This window comes from Lucilia cuprina, chromosome 5 (assembly GCF_022045245.1).
Source record: "Lucilia cuprina isolate Lc7/37 chromosome 5, ASM2204524v1, whole genome shotgun sequence".
Lineage (NCBI taxonomy): Eukaryota > Metazoa > Arthropoda > Insecta > Diptera > Calliphoridae > Lucilia > Lucilia cuprina.
In genome coordinates this window covers 68,669,875-68,696,572 of record NC_060953.1, presented here as the reverse complement: position 1 = coordinate 68,696,572, position 26,698 = coordinate 68,669,875, and the positions used below count along the sequence as shown (strand labels likewise).

Genomic DNA, 26,698 nt, shown 5'->3' with positions numbered 1-26,698 from the left:
AGTCGTCAGTGATTTGCTCCGGCTGTCGCCAACAAGTCATTTATGATTTAACACTGTCCTGTACGCAACATCGATGATGTCTTGAAGACATGGCCAACAGGGTATATACATGTATGTATATATAAGAAAACCCATTTTATCATGACAAAATTCAGACAAATCGTGTGTACTTCGGTTCAAATCATAAAAAATATATTTTCGTTAATATTTGTACATACATTTTTTAAGGTTTATACCGAAGTACACATGACCTGTCTGAATTTTATCATGATAAAATGCCCAGCAGTTCGACAAAGAGTCAATGCATACGAAAAAGACCGTAATTTCTACTAATAGTTACCCACCTGGATGATCGTAATTCGTATGTTTTGGGTCATTCGTCACGAATGTACCCTTTGTAATCGAGAATGAAGACAGTTGTCACTTTAGTATCCCCTTTGTAAGCGGGAGCGGAGACAGTCGTCTCTTTACTGTCCTCAAGTAACTTAGAGATTATACTCATAAAAGTTGTTTTTAAATTTTCCATTAATATCTTACCACCTGGCTGACTATAATTCATCGTCATTTTAGTGTTTTTACTGTCTCTTTGTGGGGTGTAGAGTGACGATTGACTTCCTCGTAGGACAAGCCCATGTTGAAATGGTCAGTCACCTGGGTAGTCAGGTGGCTAGGGGCCACCACAAGTGGTAGGTTAAGTGGTCAGTTCGGGACTGTCCCGTCGAACTATTGGGTGGTTTTGCTTATATACATATGTAAACATAGGAGTGTAAAGATCAATCTCTTTAGCTTGAAAGTAATAAGACTTAGGTTTAAACGTGAACCATGTTTCATCATGGGATTAAATTTTAAACAGCACATTAAAATTTGAACCTAGAGGAGTAAACATTTGAGTTATGAGATAGGTATCAAACATATCGATAAAGTCCTTTTCTTTTTGACACATTACGTCAAGAACCCTTAAACAGCTTATATCTTAAGAGTAGATCTTTTAAAATGTTCATAACTTTATGTAGAGCTCAAAAGTTATACCTATGAATGTATGTATTTGTAGAAAAGGAAAGACTATTTTAACTGAAAGTTCCACAGAAAATGATAGTAAATAGTGCTTCATGTGGTGTGACAAATGCAGTCTTTTCGCTTTATATTTCCATGCAGAAAAGGCGTCTAAAGGACGTCTATTAAAACTTTTGTCTCACCTTATATAGAAAAGATTTGTCTTAAATCATATAAAAGTTTAAAACTTTCTACTGTAAACTTCGAAGAAAGAAAATATTATTTAGTTCTAATATTTTAACCATATGAAACTAACCTTAAGCCAATTTTAAAATTATAGTTTAAAATACTATCTAAATCTCAAAAGGCAGTCCTACTGTATAGACAAATTTATTTTTATGGTGTTATAATTTTTATATGATCGTATCCATTATATTTCATAGACCGGGGATATTGTGTTAAATTAATGGGACTAATTTCTTCTTTCTTGTTACATATTGTGACCACAATGTACTTTCGAATACATATAATTTTTGTTTTAATACTACATAAAACAAGTTGTATATCTATAATCAAAATAATGGAAATATTTATTCAACCTTTTATAAAATACTATGCTGGAATCCATTCGCTGATACAAAAATACTTGAAGCTGATTATTGCAATATTTATTTAATTTTTTTTCCTTTTTTTCTACAGGTTTGAAAATAATCAATCCAATATGCAAATGAGCCGTCCCGCCGGCGGTGGTTACCGTGATCAGCAACAACATCGTGGTGGTCCTATGCGTCATGGCCACGCTGGTGGTGGTATGCAACATAAACGACCAACACCTTACGGTCGTCCCCAAAATCCTCAACATCGTAATAATTCGTCTAAAGATCAATTCGAGGGTGGAAACGCAAATTCTAATAATACATTTGCATCCGGTGATCGTTTGCCAAACATCATCTGGTCGGAGCTAACACTTACTCCGTTCAAGAAGAACTTCTATAAGCCGTGTGAATCGGTAGCGGCTCGTTCCCAGTCTGAAGTCGATGGCTATTTATCGACCAATGAAATTACATTAAAAGGTGTAAGCATTCCAACACCAAGTATTGATTTCGACGAAGGTGGTTTTCCCGAGTATGTTATGAGTGGCATTAAGAAAATGGGCTTTGCTAAACCAACAGCAATTCAAGCCCAGGGTTGGCCAATCGCACTTAGTGGGAGAGACATGGTGGGTGTGGCTCAAACCGGTTCGGGTAAGACGTTAGCATATGTATTGCCAGCCGTGGTTCATATTAACAATCAACCACGTTTGGAGCATGGCGACGGCCCAATTGCTTTGATTCTAGCACCCACTCGTGAACTAGCTCAGCAAATCCAGCAAGTTGCAAACGAATTCGGCTCCCAGACTCATGTACGCAATACGTGTATATTTGGCGGCGCTCCAAAACACTATCAATCTCGAGATTTGGAGCGGGGAGTCGAAATCGTTATTGCGACTCCTGGAAGATTGATTGATTTTCTTGAACGTGGTGTTACTAATTTAAAACGTTGCACCTACTTGGTGTTGGACGAGGCCGATCGTATGTTGGACATGGGTTTCGAACCCCAGATCCGTAAAATTATCAAACAAATTCGTCCCGATCGTCAAGTGCTGATGTGGTCCGCCACCTGGCCAAAAGAAGTTCGCAACTTGGCCGAAGAGTTCTTAGACAATTACATTCAAATCAATATTGGTTCATTGACCTTGTCTGCCAATCACAATATTTTGCAAATTGTCGATGTGTGCGATGAAAATGAAAAAGATTTCAAACTGATTAAACTCTTGGGTGAGATCTCCTCTGAGAAGGATACCAAAACTATCATATTCGTGGAGACGAAAAAGAGAGTCGATGAAATCACTCGCACAATTTCGCGCCAAGGCTGGCGAGCATGTGCCATTCATGGTGACAAGTCTCAACAGGAACGTGACTATGTCTTGGCTTCATTCCGTAATGGTCGCAATGCCATTCTAGTGGCTACCGATGTAGCTGCTCGTGGCTTAGGTAAGCGTTATGTATATGATTTGCAAATTGCACAATCAGTGTTCTTATGATTTGTTTATAATGGCAAAGCGAGTGATGCTGTGGATGAAAATTTTTATTAATGAATTCTTTCATTATTTGACTTTGGTTCGTCTGTGATTCCTGTCATGCTGATGAGAAGTTCTCAGTGAGAATTACAGGGTGAATCGAAACTAAAACCCAACACCGTTTGTTTGTTTATTTCTTTTTATTAACGAAATTCTTTTGTTTGAAAGATAACGAGAGAAGGTGTCAAATATCAAATCGCGTTTTTATTTATTCCTATTTAATAATTGAGAAAAAAATAATTGAAAATGGGAAAACTCTCAAGTTTGGAGAAATTTCTTTCGAAAAAAAACGTACACATTCTAAATAGGTGTTTAGTTTTGATTATTTTTCTTTTGTTTTGTTGGTGTGGGGTAAATAATGAGGAGAATTTTTTTCCATACATTGCTGGTTAAAACATTGTAATACATTTATTATCTATATATGGTCAGTCAAGGACAAAAAATGAAGTCGTTAAATAACTAAAAGGAATACAATTTTATGAAAATAATAAGATCAGTTCTAATTATAAAAATTTGGAATTAACTCCTCGAAAGCTGATGGAACAAAAAATGGACTAGAAACTGTTCTATAGTGTGCATTAACGAACATCTCGTTAAAAATTCAGGACAACTACACAACAAAAACATAAAAAAATTAAAAAAAAAAAAAAAAAAAAAAAAACTGGAAAAAATATTAAAATTTTCATATTCCTATTTCTTTTCTTTTATCTTATTTTTTCTTTTCTAATGTTTTTAAAGCAGTATTTTGGTTTTTATTTTCTGAATTTCACATAACGATGAAGAAATTTCAAATCAAAGTAAAGATTTATTTTATCTTTATATCTTGTTCAAATGAATCCAATGGTTTTCGAGATGATAATGGGAAAGATTTTTATTAAAACTATAATTTCAATTGTCTCCTAGATTTGATTGTGTTTAAATTAAATCCAACTTTACGGCTATCAAATATATTTTTGACTGACTTTTTAAAAGAAAACAAAATATTTTAGGTATATTTCCTGATTATATATCAAATAATTGGGAAGAACTTTATACAATGATTATATGTGAACAAAAATAATAACATCAGTTTCTCAAAAATTTATTTATTAAAAAAAAAACAATGAATGGACTTCGATTTTTATATACTTTTTAATATATACATAATTTTTTTGTTATTGTTACGCTTAAGCTAGAATATTAAACCTTGCTTTAGTATAAAATTCCCATAAAAATACATAATTATAAGAAAGCTAAATTCAATTATCCTTTGGTTTCCGAAAACCCGAAAACCCTCTGGCAGCTGTAGTCACTGCTGCAGTTTATAAATTCTTTCTCATTCACAGTTTTAATAGGTTGACCCTTTTTCCTCCATCCGGATATTAAGGTAAGTACACACTGGATTTTTCTATTAGATATTTTTCACTTTTATTAAAACAATATTAGTTAATAAATGAATTAAGCTTTAAATTTTATGTTATTTTTCGTATTAATTTTAAATAAAATAAAAACACATTATTTACGAATGTCTCAGAAAACGGAAGGCATTTGTAGTTTTATATAAAAATTGTATGTGAAAAAGGTCGAGGTCCACAATTATGAAAAAATATATAGAAAACTAAAAAGAGATTGTCTTGTAAAAAAAAACATTCAAAACTAATTACAACTTTGTGTATATTGATGGATAAATTTTTGTTCCAATTAAGTATAAAAGTTTTTATATTTGTTTTCAACACATATTGCAAATTTGCAACGTTTGTTTGCCTTGGGTTAACATAAAAATTGAATTTCTTTCCACTACATGCGACAAATAGATGTCGATGATGTTAAATTTGTCATCAATTATGATTACCCATCTAATTCGGAGGATTATGTACATCGTATTGGACGCACAGGACGTTCAAATAATACGGGAACGGCATACACTCTCTTTACAAACTCCAATGCCAACAAGGCTAATGATTTGATACAGGTCCTCAAGGAAGCAAATCAAGTGAGTTTTTTTTTTTATATCCTCATCTTTATTCTATATTTAAAATCTTAATTTTTAATATTTTTTTTATTAAGGTCATAAATCCCCGTTTGGTGGACATGGCATCGTCACAATCACGACGAGGCGGTCGTAACAACTCACAAGGATATAAGAAAATGTCATCCCAACAATCGTACGGCGGCAATAACAACTATCAACAGCGTTTCAATAACCGACCCAACAACAACTATGGCCGTCCCGATCAGCATCAGGCACAACAACACCAAAGACCTGCCTATTCACAATATCCTCCACATCATCAGCAACCACAAGGCAGTGGTGGTTATCCCCCAAGATCTCAAAATCCCAACACACAAATGACCCGCTCAAATGGTCATCAATCGCGTTTCTCATCAGCTCCCCCGTCCCATCAAGCGTACGATAATAGTGAAGAGAAAAAGTCACGCTTTGGCCAAGCACCACCTCATCAAGGTGGAGGTTATGAAAATTACTTACCCAAGAATTTGGCTGCTGGCGGCTATGTACAACAACCTCCTCTACCAACAGCTGCGTATGTCGTTCCCACATCCTCGGATATGTATGCGTATCCACCACCTCCTTTACCGGTTCAGAACTAAGCTATAGAAACTGACCCTTGAAAGAGGCTTTTTAAAATTAACAACAAAACTATACATATAAACTAAACACATATTCATTATAATTTTTATATATAAATTAATTATAACATTAGACTATTATTACTCTAGTATTACTATACTTGAATGGATTTTCTTTCATTTTTTTTATCACGTTTTCTTTTCTTCCCTTTAAATGTGTTTAATTTTTTATTTTTAATATTCTCTATAATATACATATATTTTGCCTTTATATATATTTACATAATACTTAAGATTTTACTAAATATTTATGTATTTTTAACGTTGGAATTAAAACGTTTTAGTAATTTATCTCTAGTGAGAATCCGTAAACCCTTGTTGGTGTTAAATGAAAAAATTTAAACATCAATATAAAATACCAATAAATAAAAATATGAAAAAAATAAATATTTTAACAGCTTTTTGGTGAAATAAATATTTAATATATTCCATTAAATGTAAACGTTTTTTTATTTAAATTGTATCTTATATACCGTAAATTTTAAGGAGAATTTGATTTGATTAAAAAATAAACAAAAATTTCACTTTGAAACGAAGCCACTGAGTTTATTGAGTTTCACATTTACTAAAATTCTATTCATGTTTTAGTGGAGTTTTATATAAATAAAGTAATCCAAATTTGGGCAATCTACAATATAATCGATTGGAAAAGATAACGTCATAATATAGTACTTATCAAACATTCCATAATATATAACATCCTACACCTGTATACGAATAAGATGTGTCTTAGTTTTTATAATAAAGCATATAAGTTGAATTGTACCTTTCCTCAGGTGTACTTATGCCATTTATAGTTTAAAAAAACTGGATATTAAACTTAAATTTTGCAGCGGGCTTTTTTTAGGGGCTAGGGTCAAATAAGGCCCTATAATTATAAAGCTCATTAGTGTCATCAAGGCTAGTAAAGAACTTGGTTTTGCAGCTTTTTGTCGAGAAACGAATATATTAAACAATTATGAATATAAAAGCGCAATTCGGCTAGTTCAATTGTATGGGGTTATGTTAAATAATGGACCGATGTTAACCATTTTCAATAGGCTTCATCTACGGTACCATAGAAGATCATTTTCAATAGTCTTCTTAAAATTTAATCTTTAAAATTGCGGTTTTGGTTTTTTTATAATTTAGGACTTTTTGAATTTTATGTGACAATTTGTCCCAGAATCGTTTGTTTCTTACAGAAATAAGAATTCTAATAAGTATTTTTTTCAGTGTGGTTGAGAAACTTCCATATGGCAACACAATACCCATTAAAATGCTGCCAAGTTTCTATCAACAGCGTTGCCATTGAAAATATATTAAATTTACAACAAAATTTTGATAGGGGAAAGATGGAAAATAAATATATTATAAGTGCCGGTCCACACTAGAAAAACTTTTTTTAGAAACTTTTGATTTTGCGTGAGAGAGAAAGAGAAGGAAATGTCAATCATCTCTCTCGCTGTTCGAGTTTCTTGTACCCCGAAACTTGTATTGTTATTCTTCTCATTCGTACAAAAAGAAATCAATGCAATTAATATGTAGTATCTAAAGCAAAAGTTTCTCAACAAAAGTTTCCTGGTGTGGACGAGGTCTAAGAAATCGACTATAGTTGTGTTTTGTTGCTAACAATGAGTGTTAACGCTTAAAGTAAGCAACAAAATGAACTTTACCTGACTTGGCATCACTACACAGGAAAATTCTGCGAAAACTTGAAGTTATTTAAATATTCTTTGAAAAAGTTTTTTTATTTGGTAATTTGTATAATTTTACTCGTTAACTCCTAACGTTTGTAAATTTTAACATGGACGTTACACGATTAAGTTTTGCCTTTCAAGTTTCATTGTTTTACCAATAAACTCACACCTTTTAAAATTGAAACAAACTAGCTTTTAAATTTTTCTTACCATCTACTGTTTCAATTTTAAGATTAATTTTTAATTGATCTTATTAAAAATCGTATTCAAAATTATAAATATTGTGAATAAAATTAATAAATATAATGAAAACGACATTTTGAAAAGTAAAATTGCATGTAGTCTAAATATGTCACAATCAATTTCAAACTAATTTTGACAATAAGTTTGTGTGAAAATCTTGAAAGCAAAACATGTAGGTGTAACTGCGAAGTAAATTTGTATGAAATTTCCTTACTTGCAGAAAAAAGTCGCAAAGTCTATTATTTTCCTTCAAACATCAATACATGAAAGGACTCTCATACCTTTATATACTCTGAATTTTTTTTCGCGATGGAGGATATCAAACCGGCCATAATAAAACAATAATAATGTAATGAATTGTCACAAAAATGAAAATTAAAAAGTAAAAAAAATTAAAAGTAGAAAAATTTTTGTGTGAAGAAAATAAAATTGAATATTTTGAATAAAAAAGATTGCAAAACCAATAATAATAAAAAACAGTGCCTGTGTTCTGTAAATTTCGAATCGACAGAAAAAAAATCGATAAAATTTATAATCGTCTTGTTTAAAACTGGGCGAACACACCTAATTCAAATATATTTTGTTTAATTGTAATGCGTTTAGTTTAAAAATTATTTGAATCACGCTAACAACTAAGAAGTGGAAGACTCTAATATTTCAATGTTTTTTTCTCGACTTGAAAGTTACAGAACACGGCCATAGGATATAGAAGTGCGTGTGCTAGGGTTCTATAGTTGAAACGAAAAGTCGACTTTTCGACTTTTTTCATTTAGTTAAAAGTCGACTTTTCGACTTATCGAATTTTTTGGAACAAAATAGTCGACTTCGACTTTTCGACTTTTTTCGACAAAAAGTCGATTGTTCGATTATTCGAAAGTCGATATATAGAACCCTAGCGAGTGCCGTTCAGGAATTTAATAATGCATATAATTTATAGCTCTCCCTACTAATTTTATCTTTCTATGGTTGTATTATGAAACCGGCTTTATAAAAAAGAAAAGTGAGAAATTTCTTGAGAGAATTTTATTAATGATTGGGCTGATAGTGTAGATATATCTATCTTTAATCGCTCAAACTATAGCTCGTTACACATTGAAATGAAATGCAAGATACAAAAAAAGTAACACTCAACCTTTTCAATACTTCGATTACGTTTCCTAATTAAGTTATACAAAGATCGAAAAATTGTGTTCCAAAAAAAAAGAATCAATTCTATTTCGTTTAAATGCTTTACGCTTGTGTGTATTCTGTATCGATCGCAGCTAGATTTATCTAAGTTGTATGATGAATATCAAGATGCCAAATGGAGAAAATGACGATTCGAATTGAAATTAAGAAAAGGGGGAACGCCAAAAATACAAAATTCTTATAATACCAATACATTTTCAGCATTTTGATTACGTTTTCGAAAAAAAAAAACAGATCAACGTTTGAAATATAGAATACACACGCATAACATTGAAATGCAGAATAAGGATAAATGTAGATATATAATTTATTATGTATTAAGAAAAATTCCACTCTAACATCATCATCGTCTTTTATTTATTTATTATATTGTTGTTATTTTTTTCTTTTGGCTTCATTATTATTATTAATTTCATTTCGGTTTTTGGTTTTATAAGAAAAGACTATTTTACATCAAATTAGAGTATATAGAACTAATAATGATCATAATAATTAAATTAAATTAATTATAAATACAATAATTTATTAATAATAATCATAATAATTTAATTATAAATAATAATAATAATTAATAATAATATGCTACACATTATCATAATAATAATATATTTTTGGTTTAATATTTTTTTTATTAAAATTACTTAAAATACAATACAAGTACGATTATAAAGTTTTTCTTTTTGGTTTTTTGTTGTTGTTGTTGTTTATGTTGCAGTACAGTACATCAAACGCACAAAAGTAAAACAATTATAATTCTCATTGGGTTTATTTATTTGGTACATTGTTTTTTTCTTTCTTCTTATTTAATTTATTAATTTATATATAATTCTTTAATTTCTTAATATTTGTTTTTCTTTTATTTAAATTTAGAACGATGCAAATACGAGTGTTTTATGTATTTATTTAGTATTTTATTTAATAAATAATGTTTTTGTTTTTATTTCCGGTTTTTTGTTTTTGTTTGTATACGTAGTAATTCCTATATGGTGCATCAGGATTTTGTAAATAATAATAAGATCAATAATAAATATAACGACGGTACATGTTCGAATACGAGTATAAAGGTTTATATAGTATGATGTAGGCATGGTTGTGTGATCGATTATATGACAATAAGGAAATAATAGAGGGCGGTCGTTTGTTTATTACAGTTCTTTTATTTTTCCGATATTTGATTTTTGGCGCAAGAAATTTTGGTAGAATGAAATTTGAATGAGTGTACATTTTATAAAGAGGGAGAGAGCGAGCAAGATATTACGTTACATTCAAAATATTTGGTAAATTTGTAAATTAATCAAAAACTGAGTCCTTCTTTTTGTGTGTTTTATTTTTTTTGTGTTATGTAATTTATGTGTGATTTCTTTGAGATGATTTTTCATTTTTAATTATTTGGCTTAATTTTTTTTCTTAATTTTATTTAATTATTCTGAATTAGTATTTAACGAAATTTTTTTATTTTGTTTTCATTTTTCTGTAATATTAAAGTACACAATTTGACTTCTTGCAAACTCATGTCTTGCTTTGACTCTTTACCAAGTCCAGTTCTGCCTAAATTGTCTACGTTAATGTATATTCACCGCCTTAGTGGTGGTGCCAGCTTATTCAACTCTGCCACTCTGTGATTCTAATGCATTTTACGTTAAATTTACTTTTTGTTATTTAATTTAATTTTTATCCTTTCGCTTATGATTTTGTTATTAACTTAATTTGTTAACGTGCTAAATTTTGTCTTAATTAGCTTTAGTTTACTAATGTATTTATGTATGTATGTGTTTGTTTTGTTTTACTGTTTGTGTTAATTGTGTAGATATCACGAGAGTTCCTGGGAGAATTGTGTCTCCAGGGTAGGTCTTCTGTTGTTTGGATGATTACGCGCTGTGACAGCCGCTTGATTGCGTAGCGGCGGTGGCCCAGGACTACCATAACCAGCAGCATATAATTGTGGACATGAGTCTTTAATGAGTTCTTGTGTTTCGCGCAGTTGACGCTGCACTTGTGGTGCCAAACGTTGCACACTAATGGCTGGTGGGAACCGGTATTCAGTATTAGGAGCCTAAAAATGAAACATGTTAGATACAGACATACATACATATGTGAAAATTTATTCCTATATTGTATGGTCCGACATTTTCTAAAATATTTAAAAATGTTTAAAATGTTTTATATTCAGAATGAATAATCGAAACATTCCATTTCAATCGAAAGTGTAACTATTTCTGTGACAGGATCCATAAAATATTTTTTTAGATAATAGTTTGTGAAAACAACTGATAATAATAAAAGACTGATAAAAAGAACTGATAATAAAAAGAAATAAATAATAGTTGTAAAATTATCGATAGAAAAGATTTTAAGACAAAAATGAACGTTCATTGATAGAAACAGAAAAATTGATTGATTTTAAAGTAAACCTATAGGTTACGTATGAGTAATATTTTTAAACTAATAATTTTTCGTAAGTATACGTCTGATCTTTAATTTACATTATTTCACAAATAACAATATCATTTAGAATTTTGTGTTGTATAAATGCACAAAGCAATACTTTAATAGAAAATTGTAGCAGTTATACTCATCGATAAAACGGGAAATGTTAAAAAGAAACTAAAAAAAGACACGTGTATTTTACGTTTGACCTTATTTATGAATTTGTAGGATTTCTTCATTATTCTACTTCTAATAAAAGTGAATTTCTTTGTAGTTTTTTGAGAAAAAGTGGACTAACGTTGTTTTTAACCAACCTGAGCGTTATGCATGACATCACCATAATAGGCAGCTGATCCTACCGATGATGATGACGAGGGCGTTTGACTTTGGCTATGTGGAGTTTGTTCATATTGTTGCTGTTGTTGCTGCATCTGTTGTTGTTGTTGCTGCTGTTGTTGTTGTGTTATCGTATCACTATACTGTTGCATACTCTGTTGCATTGTGGCAGCCTGTCCGTAGTATGCCAATTGCATGCCTACCGCCGATTGGTTTGGTGGTGGCGCTCGTCCACCATTGACATAATTTAATGGGGCTGTTTGTTGTTGCTGTTGTTGTAAATTTGGCGGGGTAGCGGTTATATACTGCTGTTGTAAAGGATTGGTCGGCGGGGGTGGTTGCATTTGTTGTGTGCTACACAATGGACTCGTCGTATTGATCAATAAACGTCCGTCAACCAAACGCTTAGGACTAACCTGTCCAGTTTTTCCTAAGAGAGGCGAGGATCCTGTCGGAATGGCCAGCATATATTGTGGCGTAGTTTGTGCATTGGGTGCCTGCATTATTGCCAGGGCATTGGACGTATTAGCGGTAACGGTGGCCATGTTGGGCGACGAAGTCTCGGTGTTTATACTTAAGGGTATTTGTGGCATAACCGATATTTGATGCAACATGCCAGAATTCATTTGAGGAATGGTTATTTGTTTACTAGGCGTTAGTTTGAGTGTACCACCGGCCGTCAGTTGGCTGCTTGTGGGTGGCGTACCAGGATGAGGTAGAAACTCTGAGTTTAGAACTTGTGGTGGTAAACCGGTTGGTAGCAAAGCCCGCGTGGCCGTGGTCAATTGTTTGGCTGGTGTCTGACGCACCGGTGTTGTTTGCAGCGATCGGCTGGCCGAGGAACACATTGAAGCCGTCAAACTAGCCGATTCCCAATGTTGCACCAAAGCATTTAAACGAGCTTCTTCCAGAGCAATTTCCGTTTCACTGTTAGAATCGTAGTCAGGACCCTAAAATTGTAATCAATTTAAAAAATCCTTAAGCTATTTGTTGGAATTTAAAAGAAAACAAATTACCTCTTCAATTTTTTTGTCTAGCATTCGAAAAAAGTTTTGCTGACTACTGGAAATTTCCCTAAAACAGGGCAATTATTAGAGTATTTAGGTATGTTTGATTTTACATTACAAATATACTCACTGGCTTTGTAGTAACGAGAGATTTCTCGCTCTCAATAAGGACACCGATACCTCCTCATCCGATTCCCCCGATTCTTTATTGCTATTTTCTTCAGACTCTTCAGTTCTGTCACGATCTCGATTTTCGGCATCTTCAATATGACCTTCTTCTTCGTCTGTTTCCGCTTCTGAATCGCCTAAAATTAGAACATAATATATATGTAAATAGTTAGTAGTTTTAAAATGTATTTAAAATAATAATGTTAAAAGAGGGGATCCTATATATGTACATATGTAGTTAACAGAAGAACATTAATAAAATTTACTGTTTCTATAGAAGAGAGAAATGTTGATATCGAAGTTTTGATTAAGATAAATAATCCCTTTTCATGCTTTTTTAATTATTCCTTATATTTATGTCATATGTTTTCCTTTTAATCATATTAATCGATATAAACACTTAACTATTTTGATTTTATAATACTCATAAAGTGTTTTTTTGTTATTGTACTCGTTTTTACATCTTTTTAAGTACAATAATACCTTAACAAATAGAAATATTTTTGCATGACCTGAATCCTTTGTTTTCATTATTTTTTCTTTTTACACTTGATGACAATTCATGTGTATCTTTTGCAATTTATTGTTGTCGTTACTTCTATGCGTCCATACTCCTCGTCCTTTCTCGATCAAACAAACTCATCATGATACTGCCACTCTTACAATTTGCAGATGTACATAGATAATTACATACATTCATACACATGTATGACAACGACAACAAAATACCAGGATAACACTGTTGTTGTAGTGTCTGTATTTCTCTTCCTTTCAATCAAGTAACAAATTAGTAAAAATCAATCAGTCATTGCAAAGTGTTTCTCTAGTTTTATTTATTTTTATTATATTTTTTTTTTGTTCTACTCTGCTCAACAGTTTTAATGTCCTTCGAATTTGCGAAAACAATCAAACAGGAAAGAAAAAAATAAACAGGAACGTAAATGGAAAAATAAAGAAAATATTTTTTAATGAAAAAAACACTTGCAATGTGGTCTTGCAACAAAATATTTGTTAAAATGTTGCAATTTAAATGGAGAGAATTTTGTGCGGAGATGAGAAACCGAAGTGTTATTAATATTTAAATTTCTGTTTAACATTGTTATGTGTAAAAATACGTAGTAATAAGAACCTTAAGGTTAGAAGAACACAAGAAAAGTTTTTAAACGATTTTTTTCATATTTTTTAACTATAACAGGAAAAGTATTTTGTTATGGAAGTTGCGAAAATTTATTTGGTACATATACCGATTAACATACTTTTAAATATGCATATATATACTCTTTAAATTAAAGATGATTTTGTTATTCCGTTTGTAACATATCGGTCTACGAAAACGATCACAGAAAATACGAAAGGGTTTAAAACGAAAGAATATACATGGCTGAAATTTGGCAGTGATAATAAGCAATATGGATCCACAATTTCATATAGCTTCCATGCGATATTCTAGTAGGCACTACAGGGTAGAAGGTCATAAATATTGTCAATTTGAAATAAGTTATTTTTATGCAACCAGAAATTACACTGTAAAGTTTGACAAAACGTTTGTCCATATTTGGCAGTAACTTCGGAAAATGAAAAACTTTCATATAGTAATAAAAATAGCAATATAATAATAAAATTCGGTATAAACAAGATTTTATAAGAACCATAAGACCTGGTTCACACTAGGAAACTTTTGTTGAGAAACTTTTGATTTTGTGTGTTGAGAGAAAGAGATTGTTAATATTTCTTTTTCTTTCTCTCACACACAAAAATCAAAAGTTTCCCAAAAAATGTTTCCTAGTGTGAACCAGGTCTAATATATTTATAAACTTTCATTAGGATCGGTACATTATTGCCCTCCTAGTTTGTTGGTTGTTCCCCCTATAATCTTCTATTTTTGTATTTTTTATAATTTCCCAGATTTGTCTTCTAAAGTTGACACTGCCGTCCATTTACTGTCATGACAACCTGTCACACTTAACCAATAACCAATTTTTCTATTATACGTAATTAAAGTCAATTTAAGGGATAATTGTTTTTTAGTACAAAGTATATTTTTTTATTTCGATGCGTTTCAGAGATCTTTTAATTGTGTCTTTTGCATATTCACAACATAGATTGTGTTTGGTTACAAAAAGAAGTTTGTAGCAGGGTTGACAAATTTAATTTTTAAATTGCACGGCATTTAAAAGTGTACTTTTTCGAATCCGGTTGTACCAAATCTATATTTTTGCAAATTTATACACACAGAAAACAGATCGATGGGGAATCGGTTACCATGATAAATATTTAGTTAAACTAATTAAAATTGTATCGCTGTTATTGAAAAACTGTATACTTAACAGATTTTCTATATTCAGTATTAAAAAACAATAATACTAATCGAATTGTGGTTTTAACAATTTCTAAATCAATAATTTGAACCGAATTGTATCGGTTATTAAATTCATTTGGCAATTCAGTAAATGCAGCCGACTTTTATTTAGGATTAAAACGTAAGAACATCAAATATTAGTCGCTACAACTGAAAAACAGTAGAAAGTAAAAAATATTGAGCACTGCAACCAATTATCAATTGAAGTAATTATTTAAAATTTAATTACGGTTAAAGGAACCAAATTCGATTTTCACAACCGATAAATTGGTAATTATAGTTGACATATACAAAAATAAATAAAATAAAATGAATTTATAATATAAAAAAACCTAATTACATTTGAGGATAAATTAATGCAGAAATTTGGATAAAAAAGGTAATGTTTGGTGTATTTTATATCTTATAATCTATTTTGTGTTATTTTTCTATAATTTTTAACAATTTTACAGCAGCGGAAAGGCGTGGGAAGATAGTGTTCCTTTGAAAATGTTGAGCAGAATCAAGAAATCTCAAAGAAAAAGGGGAGAAGTTATTTTATATTTATACGTTTTGTAAGTTTATACATATTTATATTTTATTGTAAATACTTTACACAAAATAAATATATTTTCAAATACACATAATCCACAAATTGTTTTTCTATAAATAATATTTCAGTTGCTAATACCAATAATTTCAATCCAGATTACCGAATAATAATTAAAAATTTTTGTGTACACCATATATTCAGTAATACTAACCGAATTATACAATAATTACAATCGAATTTTGGGATAGTTGTTAGAACCGACTGAATTCGATTGGAAACAAATTCGGTTATCACAACGAATCTGTTTTCTCTGTGTAGACAAAAGACTAATCTATAGATTAGACATCAGATTCGTTTAATGTCTAGTCTATAGAAAAAATCCTTATAATAGTCCAAAAGACTTATTAATAGAATAGAATGACGACCGGATAAATAATCCTAAAAAGTACAGTTTTGTTTAATGTTGTCTTTCAGGATTGTGTGTGAAATCATACAAACTATAACATCCGATTTTCAAGCGGAATTTTAACAAGCCCTTGATTTATAGTTCAAAATTTTTGACTATTTAGTTTAAAGATAGTAAACATTATCCCGAAATAGTATTGTCTATCATTTCCACACATATTACCAAGTTAAGCCACTTTTTGCAAACATTTTTCATTCGGAGACTTGCAGGGACGTGGAAGTTTTAAAAATATAAACATTTTAAAACTTGTATTTTTTTTTTTGAAAATGTATAGAAAAATAATTTAAAAACATATTTTGAAAGGATAATATTTGAATTTGAAGTTTTACTAAGAATTATATTCTCATAAAAAATTCAAACTTTGTCAGCTCATTATGATGTCAGCAACAGCAAATTCCTTAAAAACCCCAACTAAAGATATTTATTTTAAAAGTGTACAAACATACATATGTATATTTAATTCATTTCAGTTTGAAATATATATACTTTAAATTAATCACTTTCTATGAGTGTATAGTTGAAGATTAAAACAAAAACTAACAACATTCATTCGTTGCAATTAGTTGTTTGTCTGTCCAAAGTTACCTACAGACATATGTATGTATGTCTAAAAGTTGAGAACATGTTACATTTAAATAACTGATTAATACATATTATTTATTCGTGTAGACCTGCAACATAAAACCCATTAACACTAGACATGCAATGAATAGTTCTAGTCTCTACTTAAGACCCCAACATAAATAATTTGATCTAATAAGTGAACGAAACTACAATTATACAAAATAGTGTTGGGATAAAGGAACAGGTGGTGGTAGTATCCTTGGCATGAAGAAATTGTATAAATGAATGAATATTTATACATATAAACCAACACATAATCACAAACATACATGCATGTGAGTTTTGAGTGTGTGTGTGTGTGAATGAGTGTGCTTGTGGGGTACTTAAAAGGGTGGGGAGTTTTAAAATAAAAATGTGTGATTATAACTTTTTTTGTTTCTTTATAACATTATTTCATTTCATTTTCTTAGTACTTACCATGCCCTCCTTTCTTGCCATTTGCTTTACTTTTCGATTTTCTAGGATAAAGATGGATTTTACTTTGTCCACAGCCCATAATATTTTAGTTGATATATAATAATTGATGATTTTAAAATCACAATTATTATATTTTCTTATTGTTTGTTAATATTTTTTATTTGTTTTAGAATTTTGAAACTGGGGCCGCAAAAACTAAAATTAAATATTTAGATACAATTATACCAACAATTTTTTTACATTTATACAAGTATTAACTGATTTTTTAAGGCCTTTAAGTTTAGTTTGAATTTTTTTTATATATATATGTATGTATTAGTAATTAGGAAGCTGCCAGGATTTTCTTTAAAGGAATGTATGTGTGATTAGAAAGATTTTGTTCTTTTTTTTTTTGGTTTGAGATTTTTTTACACAAGAGATATGACCCGTTTTCTTAACTCATTTTTCTGTTGATTGTAGAGAACACAATTTTCATTTAACTAGACCCCGAGGGCATTTCTTTTTTATTATAGATCAAAAATGTCCTTAATTTTTTCGATTTTTTTTAATTTTTTGTATTTAAGTCACCATTATAATGAGTTTTTCGTTTCATTTCATTTTTTTATTCCTGATGGTTGGTTGGTCTATGAAAGTGAAGTTATGCCTTGGTATATGGTAATGATGATGATTATGATTAAGGAATCTCTGGATAACATAAAAAAGGAAAAATTGTAACTGCGCAGAGTCATTTAGAACACAAAATGTAATCGGTATTCGTTATATGAACAACAGTAGTTTAACCCTCTAATGTTTGAAACATGTTTTTGAAGTTGTGAATGTTATTTATACTGTTAGTTATAACTAATTTGAAATAATAAGGTTGATTTTGTAAATTTGTTTACAATTCATTTGAATTTGAGGAAATCATAATACAAACGGAAGGTGTTAGGATGTGACTTTGAAGGGAACTATTTAAAGAAAAATGTTATTCTGAATAACTTAGCAGGAGTTTGGCAGCTAAACATTTCTCGCACTACAAAGTTTTGAATCTATAAGATTAGTTGAATCGTATGGCATTAGGTGGAATATAATAATTTTGGATCGCTAACTAACAGGAATAATGATTGGTGGCGCTGTCTTTTAAACGCCTATGGGGTTAAAATCAGGATTTTATTTAAGCAAACCAAGTATTCGAATAACGAATAACTGACATTTATAAATTTTTTTGCTAAAAAAATACACAGACACAAAAGGAACACATACACATTCACTCATACATAAACATGAAGTATGTGTAAATGAAACGGCGGGCTGTGTGTGTATTCAACGAATAGCAGTAAATCCGAAATATAAGTGAAAGAGGAATGAAAATAAAGAACAAAACTAAAAGCAGCAGGTGGAGGGGGGAGATTTGTGGTATCGTCTGTCTGTCTGTCTCTCGTTCGTTCGGTTGTTGAACAGGAAGAAGCTAAAAAGCAAACTAGAAGCAGTATGTGGAGACAGATGTTTGTCTCTAAATTAGTCAGTAGGCCACCACAGACACTTTAACTATCTAACTGACTGACTTCGCCCATTTTATGGGAATGTGATATGATGGCAGTGGCGTTGGCTGTGACTGTGGCAAATGCAAGTGTAAATGAAAATGTGATTTGTCTTCTTTTATGTGTTGCCAAGATTTCATTTCTGCTCTGCTCCTGTTGGCCCAACAAACAAGGTAATGAGTTGTTGTTTGAAATCTAATAATTGTTTTTTTTTTTCACTAAATATGTTGCAGTCTAATTTGTACTTTTTTTAGTTTTTACCATTATTTGGCCATAAATTTATGAGGTCACATTTGTCGGCATTTTGTCTGTAGGCCTTAATATTTTCGTAGGGTTAACGCCTCTTTGTTTTTAAAGAGTAGTCCTTGATGTGTTATAAACAAATACAATTTCTTTTAGGGTTTTTTGGTTTTGTTAATCGTTAACTTGTTTCAGTTTGTTTAAGGGTTTTTATTTTACTTTTAATTTTCATTTTATTTTTATTATATATTTTCTTTTGTTGTTGTCGTATTTTAGCACTTTATTTTGAATAAATTTGGTATAGTGTGTTATTTCATTTAGCTTATACTATTTTTTATTGTTTTTGTTTGTGTTGTTTTTCTTTTTGGATTATTTTATTTTTGAGTGTTGTTATTGTTGTTTGAAAAAGGAACACCCCATTTTTTATGATTTTTGTGATATGACACAACACAACACGCACATAAACACGCAATTATTATTGGGAAAACTGTCGTTGTTTTTCCACATTTTCCGCAAGCATCTTGGGGAAAACTAAACGAAACTACAAGTAGGAAAAAAACACCTAAACAAAAATAACAGGAAGCTCCCTTAAGAAAATAATACAAAATTTATGTATTTTACATTAAGTTTATCTCTCCCTCTCTGCCTCTCTCTTTTTCTTTGTAGCTTTTTATATATCTCTCTTTGATTTTCGTTCTCATCAGTGATGCAGAGAAGCAATAGGAAAATGTACCAAGTCATTTGGAAAACGGTACTCTTTGGAAAATACATATTTGAAACTATGTTATTTATGGCAACGTCGAATCATATCATCATGGTTTGTTGGATTATGTGCCGATCCTCATAAATTTTGAAAGCAATTTGCAAAAATTTTTCAAATTGCTGCATGAGAGTTAAATATACAGTTGTTAGTACCAAATAACATAAATTATTTGTAGAAAGTTTCCACTTAGTCCTTATCAGTTGTTACTATTGTTTCTGTGCTTTCCAAAGCTATGGTCCAATTACCAATTCAATTGTTAAAAAACCGATATTATGGCTTTCCTAAAGGTTAATCTATGTGAATCTATCATTCTTTAAGGAGAAATGGTGTCTTTTCATTCAACATGGAGAAATTGTGTCTTTTCATTTAACATGTTTTGGTTCTAGATATTTCCTAGGGGTTTTATATAGTATATATACATTTGGTGACGCTTACAATCTACTCTCGATTGAATTCGGTCTTAGTTGAGTATTGTAACGAGTTCAAGATTAATTCCGGGGTATCGCTAGGCTGTCATTCTGATTTATTTAATTGTGAATGGGGGCATATTAATAGATTCGTCTTAATCATAAACTAAATACATAAACGCTCAGACGATCACCTTATGTATGTATATATGATCTAAATCTATTTCCGAGCGACCTGATAAGGTACAGTCTTTTGATTTACTAGAGCATCGTTAGCCACAACATAAAAGAAATTAGTTTGAAGTCCCAAATTCTTTTTCGACAGTTTCGTAATTCCCATTATTACTGAAGTAAACTTTTTTGGTACTAATTACAATATGACAGAGAATTGTACATATGTACTAAATACTTCACCCCTAGTTTCTCACTGAAAAACAATCTATAAAAAAGCTGAATTACTTTCACAACAACCTAAGTGAAAACATACCGTTATTTACTTATTTTAGTACTTATTTTTCTAAAAGCTTTTTAGTAATATTACTAAACACATACAAACTTTCCTTATTTCTTCTCTCGCTCTTTTGCAATTTCTCTTTTATTTACTCATTTCAGAAACACACAGTCATTCTCCCTTTTCGTTGCTCTCATTTTTAGTGTGGCACTCTATTTTTTTGAAATTTTTCACATGAATGGTTAGTAGTTCCTTGCCCATATTATCATCATGGAATTGATTTTTCTATTTTTATACAATGTGTATTTTTTTTAGTTGATTATTCTTATGTTAAAGAATTTTTTATGTTGCAAACAAATTCTATGGCTCTTAGAGGTTGTTTGTTTTTTTTTTTAATATAAAATTAAGAGGGAGTGGGGGGAATGTAGAAAATTATTGGAAAATAAAAAAACTTAAATAAAAAATTGTTTGTTGTGATAGAAATACAACAAAAAGTGTCTGTCCGTTTGTCTGAGGTTGTGTGTGTTTTTGTTGTGTATGGGACCCCTCAAATGCCGCTTTTTTATGTGCATGATTAAGAACATGATGATGATGATGCTTGGCAACCGTGTATTACTTTTTGTTGTTGTTTTTTTATTTTATTATTAAATTTATTTTCTTTTATTGTTGTTATTTAAATTTCTTTCACTAATATTTAATGTGATCACAAAAAACAACAAAATCTTTTTTATTTTCTCAAGATTTATGGCATTTTGGAAAATTTCTGATTTAAAAAAATAAATATTCGATTTCCACAAAACTCACTTATTTAATATCTTTCATTTCACGGTGGTTGTATATAATTTTCTTTTCATTTATTATTTTCTTTTTTTTTTTGCAAATTGGTCGGTTGTTGTTGTTTTTTGTATTTTTTTCGTGTTATACAGGAACTTTTTTTGGAATACTTTAGCAGAAAACAATTTGAATACTTTTCGTTTCTTGTTTAATTTGAATTGCTTTCTTTGGAAATAATTTTGTTTACATTTAATTTATTGTTTTTATTGAGTTATTTTGTTTGGTTTTTTATTTATTATTTTAAATAATAAAAAAAATAATTATAAAATAAATTTTTACAAAAAAATAAATTGCTTTTTTCTAAACGTCTCGTCTTTTTAACGTCAGCGCAGCAAAGACTATTTTACTTTTTAGTATCATTATAATGAGAGAAGAAAATACTTACACACACACAAAGCTACATACAAACAAAATTAGTTAAATTCAGCAAATTTTCTTTCGTTCTCCATTTACTTTAGCAAAACTAGTGTGGAAAAAGCTTTTAGTACTTTAAGCTTTTAATGTATAACAGTGATTGATAAGTATACATAAACAGTGAGTGAGCCGGCAAAGCTTTGAAGTTGTTGTGTTGTTTAAATGTCTTGACTTATTTATGTTACTTTTGTATTTAAAAAATAACTGTTAAAAAGCTTGACATTTTTTACACAATAATAACAGTAAACAATAGATTTAAAGTACGAATTTAAACCTTTTGTTGTTACTCAAAAAATTAAATAATTTAAAATTTAAAAATGTGAACAAATTTTAATGATGTTTTATTAATTTTGCATAAAAAATCTCCGTTTAATATACAAAATCTGGCAGCCCTATATGTCCGTTTACATAGTAAAGTACAACACCAGCAAATTTTTAAGGATATACCATCATTGTGTGTAAGCTGTTTTATCTACTCGACACTGTCTTACCTACAGCAAACTGTACTATCACAAACTGATTAAATACTGTATAAACATTTTTAACCTATATAAATTAATGTACTGTATAATTTGCGTTGTCACTGTTTTATCACACTTATAAATAAGTACAATAACTGTTTTATCGATATTGTAAATTATTTAAGTAGTATGTTTGAATTTTGCTACCGATAAAAGAAAAGCGATCTATAAACAACATTTACGATTTTAATAAAATTTCAAATGTCTATATGTCTATTTTCTTTTTTTATTTTTCATTATTTACCTCGTTTGCTGATATTGATAAATACGCATTAAAAAGTAACAAAAATTGTAAAAATCAGCTGACACGTTTGTGCCTTGCTTGTGACGCCTTTAAAAGTAGATCTACCTAATCATTTGTATTTGTAACATGAGGCATGCATATAGATTGATATAGTACTTTTCTGACAGACGCATAGAAAGCGTAAAACGTGTGGTGTAAACCTCCAGCAGATAGAAGGACTTTATAGAATAAAATGATTTTGAGTCCGTCTTCATACTTTGTGCATAACACCCTTCCCATTGCAGTGGATATATAGAAGTTATTGATCCAAAATTTTTACATCATATCTATAAAATAACGGCTACATAAGATTTTGAACTTTGACCTCCAGTATTCTAGCTGGAAGAAAGTGATGATACAAAATAAAAGATATGTATATATACTGACACACGTCTCTAGTAATAAATGTTGCAAATGATGTTGACAAAAAAACTCCCAATTCCGTTTCGGTTGACAAAAGCACAAAAAAATTGCAGAAAATAAATAATAATTCACAAAAACCAAAAGTTCAAAATTCATATAAAACACATACTAATTTACTATCACAACACGCACACACATCCATACAGATATACTTGCATTTTTACGCACATCATTTTCATAATAAAAAACATTGCTTATTAACAACCCTGGCACTGCTCTCCATTCCACTTCCCTTCCCTAAATGTGGATATTATTCTTCGTTTCCCGTGCATTCTTGTTGCTGTATCATTATTCGTATCATTTTCATTGTTCGTTGTTGTTTAAGTTGTCATCATTATTTATGAAATACGATTTGCTGTTGTGTTCTCTTTTGCTGCTCATTCTGGCCGTTTAAAGGACACCCTGTGTAGTGGCGTGTGTCGAGTGTTTTGATTTGTAACGTTTGTCACTTTATTATTTGGCGATATATTATTACAGCAACATTAAGAGCAACAACAACAGCAAGTAATAAACAAACCAAATGACCAAACTAACTTAAAGTATTATGTTGTTGTTGGTTTGGCTTGGTTTGGGGAGAGGGGGTATACAAAGAAATGTAATATAGAGCATAATTATGAATGGTCAAGAAAACTAGTTTTTTTATAAAAGAGAAATATAATAAATGATTTGAGTATGTGTTTGTAAGCTTTAAAAAATATATAAGATTTGACCATTTCCGGTCTACTTTTTTCCGGTATGTAAAAAATATAATCAGAGTATTTTGGTGGGATTTTATAGCTTAAACAAATGTATTTTGTTCTTTAATATGTACTGTATTGGAAATTTGGGTTCCCATTGGTAAATTTTTTAAAATAAAATTGTTGTTATTTGTAATGGGAAATAGTTCCAAAAAAAGGGAAATAAAATTTAATTCAAACTCAAAATTAAAAAAATATGCATTTATTCTTAAACTAATGGTGTTTTATTTGGAACCATTAGTTTATGAGAGACTAGATCATGAATGGTAACCTTTTTTTAAATTATTTTCATTTCTTTTTTCCCTTTTTTACATATTGTATGAAAAATGTTCGGTTTTTTGGGGGGCGGGAGGTAATTTCCCTTTTCCCCTTTGCGGATCCGCGCCTAGTCATAAACCAAATAATATACTAATTAAGTTTATACATAGACTAGTCTATGGGCTATATAACAGACTACTCTAAAAACTATACAATGGACTAGTCTATAGACTAAAGACAGATTAGCCCACAGACAACAACTGACTTGTTCATTGACTAAACAAGAGCCTGTAGACTAGATAATAGACGATTCTATAGTCTACATAAACTAGAATTGTATGTTTTTGTTTTGAAGTTTAATAAACTTATTTACCACAATTGGTGTTCATTTCAACTTTTTATCAAATGTACCGTTACATATAATCTTTTCAATAAGAAAATTAATTTACAATTCTATCAAACGAAGTACAATTGTATCAACTTTGTTAACCTTCGGGTGAATTGAATAAGAATCTATAGGTGAGAACTATTCGGTCTTCAAGAAGTTCTAATCAGTTTTATAGAAATATTACATTAAAGTTTAATGTTTAATGATTAAACGCTACCTAAATGACATCATATAAGTGGAAAATTTCTTCATAATAAAGCCTTTTGGGAAATTTTAAAATTCAATTTTTATAACTTCTTTACCATTTACTGAATACAGAGAACAATAACAATAGTAAAAAAAAACTCTTCTGCAATATCACCTCATCATCCATATCAGCTTTAACATCATTTGGGGTTTTCATAATTACATGTCATCCAGACTGCGGGGGCAATCAAAATTTTATTTGTGCTAAATCACGGAGCTGAACTGAAGCGGAAGTGATTGAGGACTTATTGACAACACGCGTTTACATTTTGTTTACCACCAAACAACAACTAAAAACAAAAACATTATACATTTCCATTGTATTGTTGTTTGTGTTAGAATTCGATTTAATAATACGCGCGCGACAAAACTAACGCACAGGGTGCACAAGTCACGTGTCTCCCAACAGCAACAACAAATGGATGAACGAATGTACTGAGACATTAATGGACAATATCAAATCAAAAGGCATGAGAATGGGCCAAAAATTGAATGTATAAAAGCAAATAATGACACGCCCACTTATCAAATATACCGGCGTTATGTTGTTTGAGTACATTTAGACGATTTATAGGACAAATAATGATAACTTTTGAATTTAATTGATTTATTTTTTTACTAAAATATATTATTTAGAAATATATTGGATGCTAAATAATGATTTGTTGTTATTGAGAATGCAAGAGTGGATTTTGTTAAATGATACTAATTGGGGAAAGTTTAAAATAATTATGTCATGCTTCATAAGTGTTTAAAACAAAAACCCATTTATTCCAAGTAGTTCGATAAGAAGTCTAAGCATCAATAAAAACAGCAATTTGACTATGTTTAAATCTCATTTGGATCGTTAAGGCAATTGTTACTTTGGTAATGAGTAACTACAGCTTTCAATTGGTCAATTTACTTCCTGACCAAGGAATGAAGTAATATAGCTAAATAACTGGGTACTGTGGTCACAGTACTGCAATAATCAAACAATAAAATCTATAGAGCAAAATCGAAATTTAAGAGGAAATGTTTGTTCATTAATGTTTGTTATATTCGTAAGTACTTATTAATGTAGTTATTTGTAAGCGGATATGGTAAGTACTTTTTTTGGTTCATTACTTTTTAATGTAAGTTTATATAAATTTTAATCGTGTTATTTAGTAGTGTCATTTATCGTTCTATAAAACTAAGTTTTGCAGATTTTTGTTGACATAATAGAACATTTAACGTAATTATGAGCATAAAGGCCCCATTCGGGGGGTATTGTTGTATGGGGCTAGGCGAATTTCCAATAGCGCCTATAAACCAAGAAAAGATTATGTGCCAATTTTCATCAAATTAACTTGAAAATTGCAACCTGTAACGTGCGCACAAAGTTTACATGGACACACAAACAGACAGACAGAATCACTTTCTGAGCCGATTGGTATACTTAAAGATGGGTCTAGAACCAATATTTTTGGGTGTTACAAACATCAGAATAAACGCATAATACCCTCCCCACTATACTGGTGTAGTGTATAATAATATATGTACATATGTGTGCATGTATGTTAATTCTCAAAAGTCAAACATAATATTGGCAGTTTATGTTCATTTTCATAAAACAAATATGAAATTACCTTTTTTAACATAAATACTCGATCTCAACATACAAACATCATCCATCCTGCACGATATGTCCTCATAAGAGTTTCTGTAAATCAGTTCATATGTAAATAACATTAATGGGTCCCTGAGCCTAAAGCTTCGTGTTAATTTGTTTAAACGTTTCGTAATCAACTCCACATGTTGTGGCAGTTGTTGCAAAAACACATACACACTCATTTATTCACTCACCCGCTTAAATACAAGCAAATCTTTATGCACACATATAAAATCTCAATTTAACATAAATATCCTTCGAAAATAAAAAAAATATTTTGTCCTACAAGTGTTTGACAAGTTCAACCCTTTTCTGCTCAAGTAATATAAAAATCTTTTTTTTCTACAAAAATTTTTGATTTTTCATGTTTCGCTTCGTTGGAAAAAAGCAATTT

At 30.3% G+C, this 26,698-nt stretch overlaps 2 protein-coding genes across 5 annotated transcripts in view; one reads left to right on the top strand and one right to left on the bottom strand.

Moving 5' to 3' along the window:
* The window catches only part of LOC111677345 (ATP-dependent RNA helicase dbp2), an 8,958-nt gene extending 2,782 nt beyond the window's left edge, over positions 1-6,176 (top strand). Inside the window, exons 2-4 of the mRNA XM_023438450.2 lie at positions 1,693-3,026; positions 4,906-5,084; positions 5,159-6,176. Of these exons, the coding sequence (XP_023294218.1) occupies positions 1,693-3,026; positions 4,906-5,084; positions 5,159-5,701 (2,056 nt within the window). The 3' untranslated portion in view covers positions 5,702-6,176. The remainder of the gene's footprint in view (positions 1-1,692; positions 3,027-4,905; positions 5,085-5,158) is intronic.
* Positions 6,177-9,776: 3,600 nt separating this feature from the next.
* Positions 9,777-21,670, bottom strand: LOC111677559 (ras-interacting protein RIP3). 4 transcript variants are annotated; one of them, XM_046951815.1, is made up of 6 exons: positions 21,372-21,670; positions 17,187-17,381; positions 12,751-12,925; positions 12,630-12,687; positions 11,592-12,563; positions 9,777-10,903 (listed from the first exon to the last, which is right to left on the bottom strand). In XM_046951815.1, exons 2-6 carry the CDS (start codon positions 17,263-17,265, stop codon positions 10,661-10,663), a joined length of 1,527 nt encoding a protein of 508 aa, XP_046807771.1. In that variant the 5' UTR covers positions 17,266-17,381; positions 21,372-21,670; the 3' UTR covers positions 9,777-10,660. The 4 variants fall into 4 exon arrangements, with proteins under 4 accessions (XP_046807771.1, XP_046807770.1, XP_046807772.1 ...); XM_046951814.1 differs by lacking the exon at positions 21,372-21,670 and adding an exon at positions 18,968-21,272; XM_046951816.1 differs by lacking the exon at positions 21,372-21,670 and having other exon boundaries at positions 12,630-12,675.
* Between the last annotated feature and the right edge of the window lie 5,028 nt (positions 21,671-26,698).